The sequence below is a fragment of the Ctenopharyngodon idella genome, chromosome 13, assembly GCF_019924925.1.
Source record: "Ctenopharyngodon idella isolate HZGC_01 chromosome 13, HZGC01, whole genome shotgun sequence".
Lineage (NCBI taxonomy): Eukaryota > Metazoa > Chordata > Actinopteri > Cypriniformes > Xenocyprididae > Ctenopharyngodon > Ctenopharyngodon idella.
Genome location: NC_067232.1, coordinates 559,025 through 578,305, shown reverse-complemented (window position 1 = coordinate 578,305; position 19,281 = coordinate 559,025). Strand labels below are relative to the sequence as shown.

Below are 19,281 nucleotides of genomic sequence, written 5' to 3'. Positions count from 1 at the left end.
AGTCTAACAAAGAAAACAGAGCTTAACAACATTGTTCTCTGTCAGTCTCTTACAAAAAGAACCATTGTAATCATTCCCGCCAAAATACCAGATACAATACTTTAAAACATTACTTTATTTTAATAAAAATTCTGATGACAATGGTGGCAAAAGTTTATATTTTTTTGCTTTGTTTTGATATAGCACTATAGGGTGCATGGTTTTGAAAATAATAACTATTTTTAACAGTTGTCAAAACAGTATTTGAAATCAACTGATCGACTGGTGTGAGTTTGCAAATTTAGAATGGAAAAACCTGAAAATTTCAACTTTTCACTTATAAGGTAAAATTCATTTTTATTCAAATGTAACTAGGCTATTGAACAGCTTTAAGATAGTTTAAATTAAAATGGTAACCAAAGCCATTTTACCTATTAAAAAGAGTTTTCTACCCCATATCAGCTAAAATGGGCCACAAAGTTTCAGCTAAAATGGAGCTAAAATATTGTGATTGTTCTAGTTCAAGCTTGAATTGTTGTATTTACATTGTATGAAAACCATGGTTACCATGTTAGTAAGCCAAATATAACACATTTAATGGGCACATCATAAACGTTGTTTATTTGTCATGGTAATGCACATTTACATCCAAAAGTGCATTTTACAGTCATTAAAATGAAGTTGCACCCAAGCATATTTTACAAGGCAGGATCTCCAAACACATAACATACCTCAATTATACACTATAAAATGACATTATCAAACTGACAATAAATGAAAAAAAAAAAAAAACATTATAAAAATGCACAAACACTGACTTTTAGTAGTGCTTTGCTTCTGACACAAACTCTGGGTGGATGATATAATGTCCAACTTTATATGGCTTCACCACTTGGAAACAGCTGTGTCCTTCACTGCAAACCAAAACATCTAGATTTAAAAGGGATAATCTCAGACATTCAAATGCATTAACAACTGAGCATGTTTATGCTAAAACACATACAGCTTAGCAGAATGACAAGATTACATTACAAGCACAGAATCAAAACATTGAGTGTGACATATATATATATATATATATATATATATGTCAAAAAAATATATTTTTTTTTAATCATGGCAGCTCTGACAACTTTAGCATGGTAATGGATATGACAATGTTAATGTATTTGGTCTTTGCGGAATATATCTGCTACGCTGCTGCTGAATTGCTGCTGCTGTAAATTATTGCTGCTGCTGCAGTGCAAGTACAGGAACTTGCTACTGCCAATACATACAGCAATACGCTGCTGTGAGTAAGACAGTGCTGCTGCACAAAAGCATATATCGATAACCCATAGCAGATCTATACAGGTAGAGCTGGGGAAGGCAGAGGGTTTTAGAGGAACTCTGAAGTACGCTGCAAACTGCTATAGTGAATGTAATGTGTGAGCAACAAGCTCATTGGCTGCAGAAGTAACATGGATCAGCTTGTGCCATGTAGTTAATGCTGTAATTATCATCAGCCTGCGGCATCTAGAGTTTCATGACTGAACTATATATATATATATATATATATATATATATATTATTATTATTATTATTATTATTATTATTATTATTTGTGAGCAGTTGGGAATAAAATACCTGTAATCAGCAGTGGATTTTGAGCGTGATCTCCTGTGATGTTGGGTAACCTGGTGTTTGAAGGGTTTTAAAGATGGCATGATGTCCATCTGTTGGGTCCAAGCTGATCTGATACGATCTGTGCCTGAATATTTCCTGAGTACAAAGATGAAATTATGCTAAGCAGTATGCAAGATATGAAGATAACGTACTTCAGGACAAAATCATAGCATGATCTCATCAGAAACTCATAGTATAGTATTCAGAGAAAATGTTCAGGTAGGCCTATTCTATGCATTGGATTGCATTTTATTTTTTTAAAGACACACTACTGCAGTACAGGGTAATATCATGTTTATTAAGATATATAAAGTCATGAAATAGCATTTAAGTTAAAGTAAAACTAGTCATTCAATGCCTAAGAATGTTAAATATAATTGCAAAAGTTTTACCCTTGTGAGTTTATGATTGTTGCATGAGCAAAGTTGGTTCGTTGTGGTTTGAGAAGCCAGGCAGCAGGTGGCAGTGTACAAACTGCAGAGGAGACCTCAGGTGCTTTGGAGTCTTTTTGCGATGAGCTCTGCATCGTCGGTTGGTGTCCTGTCTGCACGTCTTGAGGTCAATGATAATAGTTTTTCAATTATAATATATGCAAATACATTTTATATATTAGTCTGAAGCTGCAACTGATATACTACACTGATTTAATCAACCTCAGTTGTAGTGACACACACTGCATTGGTACCTGGATACTGGACAGATATGTGTCTGACTGGAGGTAGAAAAGAGGCAGGAGCAGCCGTGGTCTGGAAGTGTTTTCTTGATCCATATCCCGTCTGCAGCGTTCTTGGCATCAGGAAGTCCTGGGTGGGAAGAGGATTCAGAAACCAACCCTAAGTGGCACTTAATAGCCTGTAACACTGACCCTGCAGAGGTTAGATTGTTTTGCTAACATAGTGAGAGTCGATCCCAACCTCTGATCCCTGTTCAGTGGTTTGGAAACAGTGTAACCGGAGCCTCCTGTACAAAGCCCCCTACATGTAGGTTGTTTTGCAGAATCAAGCAGCTACAATGCTCCCAGGCCTGGTGAATTATTAATTATTTGTCAGGTCAGTTAATTGAAAAATGTTGGCTGTTGTTTACAGCATATTTCTTACCTCAATACTGCATTTTAACCCAATTGTTTTGCTCATACAGCTAAAACTGTCATTTTCACATTAGGAATAAAATAAAGCAAACCAAGAGAATGCAAACAACCACCACACAAAAGGCAAAACAAATAAATAATGAATGTAACACACTGAATGAGCTACACTGCTGTGCACTATACATCCTTTACTATATACATTAACCTCAAAAGACTTAATTCTCAAATTTCTTGTGGTTAGAGACTTAAAGAAAAAGAATAAGGTGTAAATGCTTATCAGTATCACACATCTCTAACCCCTAAAATATGAATGCAAAGATTTATATCTCTGATCTGATAAAAAATATTTTAAATTTTAATGCAATGACACATTAAACTGATCAAAAGTGACAGTAAAGACAATGTTGTAAAAGATTTTTATTTTAAATAAATGCTGTTCTTTTGAACTTTTATTCATCAAAGTTTCATTAAAATAAAAATGTATTACAGTTTCCACAAAAATATTAAGAAGCAAAATCGTTTTCAGCTGTGATAAGAAATATTTCCAGAGCACCAAATCAGCACATTAGAATGATATTTGGAGGATCATGTGACACTGAAGACTGGAGTAATGATGCTGAAAATCCCGCTTTATCATCACAGAAATAAATGTAATTTTTAGTTATATTAAATTGTAATAATATTTCACAATATTACGGTTTTCACTGCATTTTTGATCAGATAAATGCAGCCTTGGTGAGCAAAAGAGACTTCTTTTTTAAAAATATAAAAAAGTATGACTTTTTTCCCCCATAAATTTGGCAAATAAAAATATCATTGAAAAGTTAAAATAAGACCTATATAAATAGAAGAAATGTTCATTTATGGTGGTGATCATGTGCTATAATTGTTTAGGAAGCTCTTACCGGCCGTGGATGAGGATTGTTCCTGCGATACGCAGAGGACGGTCTGGGCCGGGTGGGTTTGACCCGAGCTGGATAACTGAACTCCTCTGAGTAGGTGCTGCTGAAGTGTAGCTGAGGACCCATTTCCCCTGTGTACAGTAAGAGTGTGTCCGCAGCTTCTTGACTGCTGTCAACCCGACCTCACCCCCTCCCTCTCTTCAGCACCTCTGCTCTTGTGCTCACATGCTCCTCTTCCTCTCTTTTGTATCCTAAATCCTTTCATTTTTCAATAAGTTGCCTCAAAAGTGAACATTTTGCCATTGTTTACAAATACTCCAGGTTTGAAACTACATAAAGTTGAGTAAATGATGACAGTATGTTGCTTTCAGCTCTCATATGTCATCCATTTATCACTCTGTCCCTTTTTGAGACATTTTGGCTCAAACAAAAGGTTAAAATCACATTTGAAATTGTAGTACACACAAAGCACATCTTATGCAATCATATGTGATGTCATTCTAGTATTCTGGCCCTGTTCTGTATTAGATGCTGCAGAGAAGAGAGAAAAAGAGCTGGCAATCTGCATAGACATCCGTCTGTCACCACGATTGAGCTGCCCTTGGTTTCATTCCCCCCTAAGCCAGTGATCAATAATTCAAGCCTTAGATCCTGTGTGTCTTTTGTGGCCCCTGTTCAGCAGAGCCTGACTGAGAGTTAAACAGGTGAGGTTAGATCTGTTTTTCAGACAAATGCCAGAAATAGAGCTGGAAAAAAAAATAGGTGCAGAATGATACTTTTAGTACTGATTATAATAAATAAAAATGTTGAAAATGAAAACTACAGAATCTTTAAAAGGGATAGTTCACCCAAAAATGAAAATTTGATGTTTATCTGCTTACCCCCAGGGCATCCAAGATGTAGGTGACTTTGTTTCTTCAGTAGAACACAAATGATGATTTTTAACCATTGCGGTCTGTCAGTCGTATAATGCTTGTCAATGGGAACTCCATCTATAAGAGTCAAAAAAACATGCACAGACAAATCCAAATTAAACCCTGCGGCTCATGACGACACATTGATGTCCTAAGGTTGGTGAGGTCTGAACGCGCTCTGACAACGGAAGTGATGTCTCGCACTCATTGAAGTATAAGCGCGAGACATCACTTCCGTCATCAGAACGCGTTTTCAGACCTCACCAACTGGATGCGCAAGGCAGTTGGACATAGTGGTGTTTTAGAGGTAAAAAATGATATAAATACTGTTCGGTTTCTCGCACAAACCGATCGTTTCGTGTCTTAGGACATCAATGTGTCGTCACGAGCCGCAGGGTTTAATTTGGATTTGTCTGTGCATGTTTTTTGACTCTTATAGATGGAGTTACCATTGACAAGCATTATACGAGTGACAGACCGCAACGGTTGGAGTTAAAAATTATCATTTGTGTTCTACTGAAGAAACAAAGTCACCTACATCTTGGATGCCGTGGGGGTAAGCAGATAAACATCAAATTTTCATTTTTGGGTGAACTATCCCTTTAAGCTAAATAATGATGGATAAACATGACATTTTTTAAGTTTATTGAAATTAAAGTAGTTATAAGATTGATGATTTTCTTTACTTTAATAAATTACAGTAAAAAAAAATAATTTGTAGTCTAGGCCTTTAAGAATTATGGCTTAAAAATGTAATGTAATGCTACAGTTACCTATTTTATCCTCAGGAACTGTATAAACATTCTGCTTCATAGTGATGCACTTGTTCAAAAAGTCCAAAATGTACACTAAAAACAGTAATATTGTGAAATAATATTACAATTTAAAATAGCTGTTTTCTATTTTAATATACTTTAAAATGTAATTTATTCCTGTGATTGAAAAACTGAATTTTCAGCATCATTACTCCAGTCTTCAGAGTCACATGATCCTTCATAAATCATTATAATATGCTGATTTGCTGCTCAAAAAACATTTCTTCTTATTATCAGTTTTGCAAACAGTTGTGCTGCTTCATATTTTTGTGGAAACCATGATAAATCTATTCTTTGAAGAATTGAAAGTTTAAAAGAATAGTATTTGTTTGAATTAGATTTTTTTTATGAATTTGTGTGCCTTTACCTTCACTTTTGATCAATTTAATGTCTCTTTGCTAAATTTCTTTGGTAGTCTGGTAGTGTGTTGATCTTTAAATTGTCTTTATTTAAGAATTTCTGAACATAAGTAAATTTCCCTTTCTCTGTGAATGAACCATACCACTACAGCCAAAACATCAAAATGCTAATGTTCTGACATTAGACTCCACAGTAAAAAATAACAATGTGATAAATTAGGGGAATCTACTCATGTCATTGTAGCTACAATATTGTGGATGACAGTAATGAATGTCTAATCCTGTATGAATGAAAGGAGTTCTTCATTCATAAGAGATAATCAAGACAGCCATCATTTAACCAAGCATTTGGCACTTATCCACAGTCCCTGTCAGCACCACAAAAAATCCTCCTTGTCTGTGCCAACACAAGTAAATCAATTATGTCTTCAGCGACCTATTATGGACAGGACAGCTTTCAGGTTACTCAGATAGTTCAACAGGGAAAAAATGTTCCACACATTCGGTCCAGGTCTACTTTTTAAATACACACTCAAATGGAGAAATAACCTAATTATGTGTGTGTGTATCATTAAGCTCCAACTTACTTTTTGTTGTTATTTAACAAAACACAGTTATATTTATCTTAAACATTATCGACTGCTGTTCGTAAGCTTCTCTTTCATATAGGTGTTCAGTGACCATAATTCCACTACATAGCCTATAGGTGACCCAGTGCCGCATTCAACAGATCCGCTCACTCTTACTTGGCATCAGGTTCCTTTTTAAGTGACTCATAATTTATCCATGAGTTCCGTTCTACTCCCGACATATCTTATTTGCATGGGGTAATCATCTAATTTAGTCTTTTTCCCCTCTATCATTAAAGTGTAAACATACAGTACAGTTCCAGAAGGATTCCAGAATGAGCAAAGTAGCTGATTCTAAAAGAGAGGGGCGATCTTTAATTTAAAGAAAGAAATCAAACAGAAACAGAAGAGACAGCAAGGGAATTATAAAACACTTTAAATTCAAGAAGTGAATTCCAAAATTTTTCAGTCCTCACAGGTATTACATTGGCCATGCTGTAGACTTCTCTGTGCATTGGTCGTTTGATGTGTTCAACCCAGCTTATTGGTGCTTGGCTTTCATGGTTGCTTTCAGTTTTGTGTAGATGTTCCCAAAGTTCTGCAAACAAAAAGCAATGATCAAAACAAATTAAGCAAACCTCTGGGATTACATATTCAATTCCAGCCTATACAGGTATAATATTGACCTCAGCTCTCTAGTTTGGTATACACACAGCTCACCTGGACTGCATAATAGACTATTCCAAGGTATCCAGCTATACAGCCACCCAAAAACAGGTCAAAGGCAGCAGGCTTCACCCTAAAAAAAATCAATTTAAAAAAATTCAAGGATCAGTGTTATTTTTGATGAAAATTGAATGAAAACATTTTCGCTAACTATACTGTTACAGGAAAAAAAATTGAAACTAAAATACATTTTTGAACATTTTTGAAAATGACTCCAAAACTAAATCAAATAAAAGAAAAATTACCATGAATTAATTTTAGTTTTAGTTCTTAAAGGGTTAGTTCACCCAAAAATAAAAATTCTGTCATTAATTATTCACCCTCACGTCGTTCCACACCCGTAAGACCTTCGTTCATCTTCAGAACACAAATTAAGATATTTTTCATAAAATCCGATGGCTCGGTGAGGCCTCCATTGCCAGCAAGATAATTTATACTTTCAGATGTCCAGAAAGCTACTAAAGACGTATTTAAAACAGTTCATGTGACTACAGTGGTCCAACCTTAATGTTATGAAGCAACGAGAATACTTTTTGTGCACCAAAAATACAAAATAACGACTTCATTTAACAATATCTAGTGATGGCTGATTTCAAAACACCACTTCATGAAGCTTCGAAGCTTTACGAATCTTTTGTTTCGAATCAATGGTTTAGAGCACGTATCAAACTGCCAAAGTCACATGATTTCATTAAACCAGGCTTTGTTATGTCATAAGTGTTATGAAATTTCAGTGGTTTAACACTAGGGGGCAGTTTGATACACGGTCCGAACCACTGATTCGAAACAAAAGATTCGTAAAGCTTCGAAGTTTCATGAAGCAGTGTTTTGAAATCACCCATCACTATATATTGTTGAATAAAGTCGTTATTTTGTATTTTTGGTGCACAAAAAGTATTCTCGTCACTTCATAACATTAGGGTTGAACCACTGTAGTTACATGAACTGTTTTAAATACGTCTTTAGTAGCTTTCTGGGCATTGAAAGTGTTAATTGTCTTGCTGCAATCCAGGCCTCACTGAGCCATCGGATTTTATCAAAAATATCTTAATTTTTGTTCCGAAGATGAACGAAGGTCTTACGGGTGCGGAACGACATGAAGGTGAGTAATTAATGACATTATTTTCATTTTTGGGTGAACTAACCCTTTAATACTTGGGTGTATTAAATAATAAATAAATAAAACTAATACACTGAAAGTAGAAAACTGAAAATACTAAAACTAAAGTAACCAATTGAAAATAAACTATAATACCCCTGAGTGTGAATCCAACTAGCACAATAAGGGATTTAAAGTCAACCTTATTTACTTTATCAATACACCGCCAAAAAAAAAAAAAAAAATGCTTTTCTTACTTAGAGTTTTTGCCTTGTTTCTAGTCCAAATATCTAAAAATTCTTAAATCAAGAAGCATTTTTTAGACAAATAAAAATTATTGTCTTGTTTTCAGAAAAAAATAAGTCAAAATTAAGTGAGTTTTTCCTTAAAACACGCAAAATAATCTGCCAATGGGGTAAGCAAAATAATCTTATTTCAAACTGAAAACAAGGTTATTTTGCTTACCACATTGGCAGATTATTTTGCTTGTTTTTAAGGAAAAACTCACTTAATTTTGACTTATTTTTTCTGAAAACAAGACAATAATATTTGGACTGGAAACAAGACAAAAAAATCTAAGTAAGAAAAGCATTTTTTGCAGTGTATACATTCATGTGCTGCACATAAAATCAAATACTTCCCTACTATATAGTATGCAAAAAGCAGTACACCATAAGAGTATGTCCGAATACATAGTAGAAAAACAGAACGCGAAAAGTGATGCGACACAACTGACGCTGGTAGGCCATGTGACAGTAACAACATGGCGGATGTAGTATGTCCGAATTTCATTCATACTACCCATATTCACACTAATACAGAACATACGCAAAGTAAGTTCAAATTCAAATGTAGTACATACACAGACAGTACGCAATTTAGGACGCACCGACAGTCCTAATCATTGGTGCAAATTGCATGTGTAATTTTGGTATTCATAATCTTCCGCTCCGCCTCTGATTTATTTTTTTTAAAATTCATCCATACATCTTTTTCTCGCTGAATATCCTGTTTCATTTGAAAATGCATCACAAGGGTTGTTAATGCTGTTTCATGTTGACTTTAAAAAGCTTCAAAACCAACCAATCACAAGACTTACTCACCTGTACATCATCATTGGTTGTCTCATTTGATCAAAGAACGTGATTTCAGGATCCCTATAAAAGTCAGACAAAACAAGCTTAATATGTCCGTATCTGTTTATGTGTGTGTTTGGGTGGGTGTAAGCTGTTGTTTTGCTTTTTGCAGAAAGTGTCAGTAAACATTGTTTGAACTTTTTTGCTACAGGCATGATAAAAAAATGAATTCTGGCTCTGTGAATGTATGCGTATTTGCATAAAATATGCATCTGTAAACCTGCTACAGAAGTCTTTTGAAGTCTTGCTTCAGGCCATTGATGAGGTGAAATATTGTGTCTGTGTGTACCTTCTGTCCTGGTGGAACGTGTGTCTATGGACCTGCTTTAGATAGTGTTTGAACTCCTGCTGCAGGCTGCTGATCAGGAGCACGTGTCCTGGTTCTTTGTCCAGCAACTGAAAGGCTCGGGGAACAGACGTCATCATGGTCATCAATGCAGACAAATGACTGTCTTGAATATCCTGCAAAGCACATAAAAGTTACTTGATGAACTTCAAGTTTGAGGTCAGTAAAAAAAAAATAGTTTTGAAAGAAATTAATACTTTTATTAAGCAAAGATGCATTCAACTTATCAGAAGTGACAGTAAAGACGTAATGCTACAACAGATCTCTATTTTAAATAAATGCTGATCTTTTGAACTTTATATCCATCAAAGAATCCTAAAAAATATATTAGAATTTCCACAAAAATATTAAGCATATTAGAATGATTTCTGAAGGAGCGTGTGACACTGAAGACTAGAGTAGTGATACTGAAAATTCAGCTTTGCCTTCAAAGGAATAAAATTCAAAATATATCAAAATAGAAAACCGTAAATTGGAATAATATTCACAGTTTTTACTGTATTTTGATCAAATAAATGTGAGCATAAGAAAATCCCCAATTTTTAAATGGTAGTGTATCGAAATTGTACCATGATACTGTTCTTTTTGTGCAAAGTTTTAGCTAGATTAAGCTTGATAAAATGAAAAACAGAGCAGAAACAAAATATTACCAAACTGCCCTTGAAAACCTGCATGTCCTTAGCGGAGCCCTACAGCACAGAAAAGATGGTATTTATTATTAATAAAAAGTAGAAACAAAGATGAAAGTGGTCTGTGTGTGCTTTCAAGGTTGTCTTGAAACACTCCAAATGTTTTCCTCACCTTGTCTGAAAGATTGTACATGAATCTTGCCAAGGACTCAGCAATAATAACAGCGTTCCGCTTGAGCTTCCTGATGTCCACCTGTGCCCTAAATATACAAGAAAAACTGTGAGATGAGAAATGGTGCATCTATCATTTAAAATGTAGCCTGAAATGTCTGCTATGACAGCGCTGCATTTTCAGTGTAGTCCAAAACAATTAGATAAGAAACTTGAATCATGCTGGTTTCAAGGATGAAAAATTAGGTCCAGAAAGAGATTATTATGTTGAATGAAAAATATTCATATAACCTGACAGATGTCACTGAATTAGTTGCAAAAAAGTGACTTAACACACTCAGAAACTTTGTTCAGCCAATTAATTATTTTGCACATTCAAAAGGCAGCCAATATATGGGAAGCAGGAAGTCGAGTTGTAGTTGAAGCAGGTCATTCAAATTTACGGTTTAATCCAGCTTTATAAGCAGGTGTCAGTTCTTAGTTTGTTGTGCAAGAAACTGTGGGTTTCTTTGTGGGGTGTTTTTTTTTTAAGAGACTTGTCGCTAATTCAGATGTTTCAGAACAGGACTTTAACTTTGGAAAAATTTGGTAGATTTTTTTCTCACATGGTGTCCAGGATAGATCCTCTCAGCTCTGATTTAGGGTTCTCAATATGCGACAGAGTGAATCCTGGGATGTGTTTCATCCCATAGCGCTCGTGCTCCCAAGCCACATTGGTCTCCAGCAGGTTGATCTTCTTATGGACAGTTCCAAATCTCACCCAGGGGAACCTAGCAGAGATTATCTGTAAACACAGAAAGGAAAAGATGTACAAGAGGGTCAATTGCCAATCACCAAAGTTTTTTCAATGAATATAGACTGACTTCCACTCCATGCATAATTCAACCTAACCTGCTCTAGCTGCTGAATGAAGCTGTACTGAGGCGTTCCAGGCTTAGGTGGCCGTGAAACGTGTAGGAAAAGCTCATCTCCGCTGCCAAGAGAGTCCAGACATATAACGAATGCCACATTGTCTTGCAAAAGGCTGGATTCTGCATAGAGTCATAAAAAATTAATGCAGTCAAGATTCTGTATTTCTTCTGTTTAAATGCCTCTTGCTTTGATTGACAATACTTGAGATATTAGAGATATTTTTAGGCAATAGTTATGATGAGAAACTGAATAAGAGATCATTTTATTCCTTGTCATGAAGGAAACATGAAAACTTTTTTAATATATCATGTTTTATTGTATGAGGGCTCATAATTCTTACACTTTTAACATAGAAGAAAAGTTTTGGGTTATCCAATGAATCAGTGAACAGTTCTTAAAAGAACCATTTTTTCTTAGTATAAAACAAATTTTATATAATCTAAAGAACTATTTTTTACTATAAAAAATTTTTTGTTTCCATGGATGTTAAAGGTTCTTCATGAAACCATAGATGCCAATAAAGAACCTTTATTTTAAAGAGTTTTGATTGGAGAGTAAAATGTTTGTCAAGTATACATACTAGCGATAATTTACTTACCAGCATTGTCAATATTTTCCTCCAGCCAACGCTTGGTGCCAAGGAAATTATATTTACCACCACCGGTCAGGGAGAATAAGAGGTGGTATCTAAAAGATTTTGGAAATGTAATGCAAAATTTAAATGCAAAAACAACATTCCTAACACAAACATTTTTAGGGTGTAAAATACAGAAAGAACTAACGGAGCCTGGCTTCGTGGATCACTGTAGAGGTGATGAAAAAGTCGAACCAGTTCGAGAAGAATTGTGACACCACTGCCATTAGAATCCGCACCATACGCCAGCCACTACAGCACACATACACAAATCATCAACACATACAATTTCATAGTACACACTGAAAAAAAAACCTCATAATTTCTCTGCCATTCAATACACAAAATTTCAAAATGATCCCTGTTCTTTTGGGCAAAAGAGAGATAGATTAAGTATCAATGATATGCTTAGCATACAGCCAAGGTCATTGTTTTCATTGTATGAAGCACCAATGGATCTGCCAGGTGGTGACTGTAAAACCCATTACCAGTGGGAACATACCATCTGAAGCCGTAAAACAGTGGTAATGAAAACGTACGAAAAAAATCAAAAGTATAGGTCTTTAACAAAACATAAATTCAATTAGGCATGGGGATCATATGGAATTTAACAATTTTGGTTCCTGTTAAAGATTCTGGTTTCTTAGTGGTTCCATTAAAAGGATAGTTCACCCAAAAATTAAAAGTTTTGTGTGTTCGATTCACTAAAAGGAACCAGCTCTCATAAGTTTGAGAATCAGTTGAAAGTATATGCAATTTATCAGTTCATACATTCCCTGGGAATCAAACCTATCACCTTGGCGTTGCTAGTGCCATGCTCTACTCTTTGAGCTACAGGAATGTTTTTGATTCACTAAAAAGTACAGACTCATAAGAGTAATTTGTTTGAGAATCAAACTACACTGGTAACACTTTATGGTTTTGTTTCACTAAAAAGAGCCGGCTCATAATAGTCATTCTCGTTCAGGAATTGGCCTGGTTGTACTGCATGTTTTTGATTCACTAAAACGATCCGAGTCATTAGAGTTGTTTCTTCTGGTACCACAACGGCAACAACACTTGCATCGCTTTTACACGATGAATAAAGCTTTGAAAGTTAAGAATTATAACCAGTTGTCAATTCCCAACACTAATTCAATGCAATTTTTATTGGTGGGGCTTTGAGAGGCCAGTTATATGAATATGTTAATTTCTGACCAAGGTGTTTGAAAAGGTCAGTTCCCACAGCAAATGAACCATGCCAACTGACAACATGCATTAATCATTCTGAATCATGTTTGAGGGGAGTGTGATGTATTATGTGACCAAAAATGATTAAGCATATATTAATATACACTTAAAAAAAAAGCAGCTTATTTCAATCTTGATGTGTGTGTGTGTGGACATTAATGAGGGTGACTTACAGGAGCAAGACCAAACGTGTCATAATGGGCCGTAATTACAATGGTGGGTGGGTCTTCTCCAGCTCCAGGAAGCACTCCCTTGAAATGAAGCAATAAATCGACTTGACTGACAGGTTTAATTATAGCTGAACACTATTACGTTGTACAGAAAAGGATAGAGTTGTCGTGTGTGGCCAGCTGCCATTCTCACCTCTAAAGTAATGATGGTGGTATCAGTGATAGGCTTGATGGGGGAGTTGTTGCTTACTAATATTTGGAAGGCTGTGGCGGTGATGATACTACGGAGAACTGAGAAAAAGAGAAAGTTGATTCACATGGCTTAAAATTTTCAGTAAATCTGCTTACATGAATGTTTGCTTAGTACGCTTTAGCAATGAGTACACAAAAATATTTAGGCCTAATTTTTTTTAAGGTTTATGTATTTGAATTGCATATAAATTCCATTCATTTGGATTATTAGTTATGTTAAAACTGTGTAATGTAAAAAAAAAAAAAAAACTAATAAACTTAATGTGATACATACGTAAAAGAAACAGGTAAGATGCAATGTGTAAAATTTGGGAGGATCTATTGTCAGAAATGCAATATAATATACATAACTATGTTTTCAGTGGTACATAAAGACCTTACATAATGAAACATTATGTTTTTATTTCCTTAGAATGAGCCATTTCTATTACATACACCGCTGGTGCCCCCTCCATGTCAAGTCGCCATTATACGCCTACATGTTTCTACAGCAGCCCTAAACGGACACTCTACAGAGCGCGTTTCGTCACTATGTTGTTGTTCTTCTAAATCATGTTTTAAGAGGCAGCTTGCATTGTCACTACGTTGAATACGCACGAAGTAGTAGTAGTAGTAGTAGTGTCGTCTGGTTTATTAGAAGCAGAGACCGTTCTTTGTTGGAAGTAAGAAGAAAGGTTTGCAACCTCACCGCAAGATGCCGCCAAAATTTACACACTGCACCTTTAACCAAGCAAGTCACTTAATCATTTTAAACAAAACAAACAAATAGTGCATCTATAATGCAAAATATATTTTATATATTTTGCTAAATATATTATATTGTAATGCATAATAATACATTTGACTGTCTTCAGCTTTTACAGCGGAAATGTTATTTTGTCATTTTTACGTCTGCTGGCACTCGGCAGTTCCCTCTCACCTCTCACTAGTACAGAACCAGACTTTGTTGCTGCAGCCTGACTGACTTCTTCATACATATAGAGCAGCTGGTCATCCTCTGGGACCACATACACAGGCATGAGGGTCTCGTTCTGCAGGACTTGAGATTCAGCCACCATGAAGCCCTAAAGACAGTTGGGGAAATTAATTTTCTGACCTTTAGCTAACCAGGTTGGGGAACTGAGAGGTATCTAATGTAATCTACTTCCTTCACTAATCACAAATAACCTACAGTTACTGGAAGAAACAATGAATCAGCAGCAATATATCAAGTGTAATTGTGCAAATCTGTGGTAGATGTTCCTGAATGACCTGCACTATATCCTCTGGTACAGAAGAGATATTTCGGGGTAGCAGTATCAAAACCGCTGCTGCATTCTGCTTTTTGGCCTCTAGGTAGCGCTCTGTGGTGAAATCAGGCAGCTTCATGATCACACAGCGGCGAGTCAGAACCGCCTCCGCAGCCGATCGCGCCTCTGCCACCACAATAGCTCCACGGCAACCTGATGGTCAAAGGTCAGAGTCTAAATGTCATGATCACCCTTGCACAGATATAATGAAATGTGTGCATTCTTAATTAAATCAGGAAAGATATTTTCCAGTGGTGCGTTTCAAGTCTTACTACATCAGTAAGGAATTCAGAATTGGTTCGGCATCTTTTTAAAATGCCCCTATTATGCTTTTTTGGATATTACCTTTCATGTAGTGTGCTATATAGCTGTTTGTGAATGTAAAAGGTGACAAATAAAGTTATTGGGCCCTATTTTAACGTTCTAAGCGCATGGTTAAAAACGCACGGCGCAAGTGCGCTTAGGCCGTGTCCGAATCCACTTTTGCTATAATGACGGGAATGGTCTAAAAAGGTTGTCCCTATTTTCTTAATGAGTAATGGGTGCGTTTTGGGTGTAACGTGCAAAAAACCAAAGAACTAATTTTGAACCGCCTGAAACGAGTCGTCAGTAATAGAGTACCTCAGAGATGACATGTTTTTGTATGCAAAACCCAGAAACAAGTTAGCATTTTAGGACTTCCGGTTCCATCGCCCTAAAGTCTATGGGTTTTTTGAATGGGTTTTTGCTAAATCACCTGAAATAAGGTCTGTGGTTAACAAGCCTCTAAATATTTTCACATTTTGATCTATGACATAAAACACACCAGTTATAACCTGCTTGTGATTTTTTTAAACCTTTATTGTGTCTTAAAAACGGCGGTTGCTAACAAGTTGCTAAAAAGGACTACTTCCTTTGGCGGGGACTTTAGATGTCATCATGACAAACAGGACATTTGGACAGCATTTCTCATAAAAAAGTAGATTCATACACAGCGCAGATCATAATCAGCGAGCATGTTTTTAAATAAAGTTGTTTTTTAAATAAAGTTTGAGGAAGCTTGGTGGTGGCGACGTTGATCCGCGACCATAGTGTGCTGTAGTTCGTTTATAGCCTACTGTTAGCTTTTTATATCTGATGACTTTATTTAGGCTTCAAAATGTATAAATGTTGTGTTAACTTGTAAAGATTATCTTGATAGACAAAACATGTAAGTGTCATAACCCTTTGTTAAACACAGAGCTTATTTTAGAGCTTATTTAGCTTATTTAGAGCTTATATATAGAGCTTATTTAGAGCTTATTTTAACAAGTTTGGAATAGCATGAGTGTGAGTAAATGATAACATAATTTTCATTTTTGGGTTAACTTTTAAACGATTGTGTGTTACCATGTTTGTCCTGATGTAAGTTGTATTGCTGCATCCTGTAGGCATTGAACTCATAGGAGGATGCTGCCGGCAGGGCAGATGCATGCAGGAGATGGATTGACAACAGCAGCAGAGCCACCACTTTAGAGGCTATAAGAGTCATGCTGACACCCCACATTTGAGTTCGCCAAAAGAACTAACACATCTATGAAAAATGCAAGATGGAATATTAAAGACAGTAATAAACTTTTTTTTTTTTTTTTTTTTTTAAAGTGTGTGAATCCTTAGAATCCATTGATTCTTGGGGGCCCACAAAAACATTACAGGAGGTTCATAGACACATATAAAATACTATATACAGGTGCTGGTCATATAATTAGAATATCATCAAAAAGTTCATTTTTTTATTATAAATTATTTTTAAAAATGAAACTTTCATATATTCTAGATTCCCTACATGTAAAGTAAAACATTTCAAAAGTTTTTTTTTTAAATTTTGATGATTAGAGCGTACAGCTCATGAAAGTCCAAAATCCAGTATTTCAAAATATTAGAATATTTCCTAAAATCAATCAAAAAATGGATTTGCAAAACAGAAAAGTTAAAGTTCTTTAAAGTATGTTCTTTTGTGCACTCAATACTTGATTGGCAGGACATATTACAGCAAATGACTTGCTCCTAGCCCAAATTACTGCATCAGTGAAGTGTGGCATGGAAGTGATCAGCCTGTGGCACTGCTGAGGCACTATTGAGCCTTCAGATCATCTGTATATTGTTGGATCGACTGTTTCTCATCTTTCTCTTGAAAATATCCCATAGATTCAGGTCAGGCATATTGGCTGGCCAATAAAGCACAGTAATATCATGGTCAGCAAACCACTTGGAAGTGGTTTTTGCACTGTGGGCAGGTGCTAAAGTTCTGCTGGAAAAGGAAATCAGCATCTCCATAAAGCTTGTCAGCAGATGGAAGCATAAAGTGCTTCAAAATCTCCTGGAAGATGGCTGCATTGACTTTGCACTTGATAAAACACAATGGACCAACACCAGCAGATGTCACGCCCCCCCCAAATCATTATTGACTTCAGAAACTTCACACTAGACTTCAAGCAGCTTGGATTCTGTGCCTCTCCAGTCTTCCTTCAGACTCTGGGACCATGATTTCAACATGAAATGCAAAATTTACTTTTATCTGAAAAGAGGACTTTCGACCACTGTTCACTGTCCAGTTCTTTCTCTCCTTAGCCCAGGTAAGATGCTTCTGACGTTGTCTCTGGTTCAGAAGTGGCTTGGTAGTCCTTTTCCTGAAGATGTCTGAGTGTGGTGACTCTTGATGCGTTGACTCCGGCTTCATTCTTCTCATTGTGAAGCTCTCCCAAGTGTTTGAATCGGCTTTACTTGACAGTATTCTCAAGCTTGCGGTCATCCCTGTTGCTTGTGCACCTTTGCCTACCCAATTTCTTCCTTCCAGTCAACTTTGCATTTAATATGCTTTGATACATCACTCTGTAAACAGCCACCCCATTCAATAATGACCTTCTGTGACTTACTCTCTTTGTGGAGGGTGTCAATGATTGTCTCCTGGACCATTGCCAAGTCAGCAGTCTTCCCCATTAGTGTGGTTTCAAAAAACAAAAGATACCCGGATTTTATACTGTAGGGATGGTCATTTAATGAAACTCAAATGTAAATATTCTAATATTTTGAGATACTGGATTTTGGACTTTCATTAGCTGTACGCTCTAATCATCAAAATTTTAAAAAAAAACTTTTGAAATGTTTTACTTTACATGTAGGGAATCTAGAATATATGAAAGTTTCATTTTTAAAAATAATTTATAATAAAAAAAATGAACTTTTTGATGATATTCTAATTATATGACCAGCACCTGTATATACACTCTTACAAATAAAGGTTCCAAACGGGGGTTACCATACCAATGCCATAGAAGAACCATTTTGGTTCCCCAAAGAAACTTTCAGTGAACAGTCTTAAAAAGAACCTTTTAATAATCCAAAGAACCTTTTGTGCAGTGGAAAGTCTTCAATGGATGTTAAAGGTTCTCCATAGATAACTTTATTTTTAAGATTATACAGTATAGACATTTCTAATTACTTGAATAAACTTTAACGTATATAAAACAGACTTTAACTGTAACACAATTATTTTTTACATATATATATTAGCCGACAAACATTCTTTTATATTGGCAGTCCATGGGTTGGCTGTAAGTCTGAATAAGGGGTACCTGGGCCTTTAAAATATAATCAGCCATATAAAAATTGCAATACTGTACATCTAAAAGCAAAAAGACTCATTATGCATGGTATCACTTCTGTAATAATGCAGAATATGTACACAATGTAATGAGTATCAATGGCCACCTTTGCACTTCACATCAATACACTTATTATATACACTTTTTATAGAAATTTGCTGCAGTGTGTAAATCTTAATTAAAAGTACAGCAGATGGAATTACATATTAGCAGAATATAAAAGGCCCGAGCCACCCTACACGGCCCTAGTTGAGACAGTAACTCACCCAAAGTCCACGTTAGATCTTCCGCAGTGTCTTGTGGTTTGAGCAGGATGTGTCCAAAGCATGGCCGGGGACAAGGCTTAGAGAGGCCCGCAGGTAAGCCTAGTGTACCATCTGGCATAGACGGGATAAAGCCAGGCTAATCAGTCCTCCCCTCCAATCCCAGACAACCTACAACACTTCCACACCCCTCTCTCCAGTTATTACTACTCTATATCACTTAAATCTAAACCCTAAAATTGGAAAAAAAAAATATGGCTGAACACAGGGAAAAACACATCTACTCATTCTTTTTAATCACTTTTCCCTTTATTTTATTACCATATATATGTATACTTTGTAGATAATTTATATAATGAGAATTATTAAATAAATATGCGTTACCAAAAATGTTTACCTTCTTCAGAGTCATCACCTTTTTGTTCACATGAGCTGACATGTTTGACAGACACTTTGCTCTTTTTCTTCACTATCTGCTCCTATTTCAAAAGAAATTTGTAAAATAGTAACA

The 19,281-nt window shown here is 35.8% G+C and overlaps 1 protein-coding gene across 4 annotated transcripts; it reads right to left on the bottom strand.

The window, feature by feature from the left end:
• Positions 1–469: 469 nt before the first annotated feature.
• On the bottom strand, positions 470–19,240 carry LOC127525190 (nicalin-1-like). 4 transcript variants are annotated; one of them, XR_007933277.1, is made up of 21 exons: positions 19,168–19,240; positions 18,774–18,884; positions 16,253–16,436; positions 14,847–15,037; positions 14,515–14,659; positions 13,537–13,634; positions 13,347–13,424; positions 12,092–12,195; positions 11,908–11,996; positions 11,289–11,428; positions 11,003–11,181; positions 10,399–10,486; positions 10,248–10,286; positions 9,541–9,713; positions 9,219–9,272; positions 7,011–7,089; positions 6,767–6,888; positions 2,330–2,447; positions 2,037–2,196; positions 1,606–1,740; positions 470–893 (listed from the first exon to the last, which is right to left on the bottom strand). XR_007933277.1 is itself a non-coding variant. In XM_051917557.1 (16 exons), exons 2-16 carry the CDS (start codon positions 16,407–16,409, stop codon positions 6,832–6,834), a joined length of 1,671 nt encoding a protein of 556 aa, XP_051773517.1. In that variant the 5' UTR covers positions 16,410–16,436; positions 18,774–19,230; the 3' UTR covers positions 5,692–6,831. The 4 variants fall into 4 exon arrangements, 1 of the variants encoding a protein (XP_051773517.1); XR_007933276.1 differs by having other exon boundaries at positions 18,774–19,230; XM_051917557.1 differs by lacking the exons at positions 470–893; positions 1,606–1,740; positions 2,037–2,196; positions 2,330–2,447 and having other exon boundaries at positions 5,692–6,888; positions 18,774–19,230.
• Between the last annotated feature and the right edge of the window lie 41 nt (positions 19,241–19,281).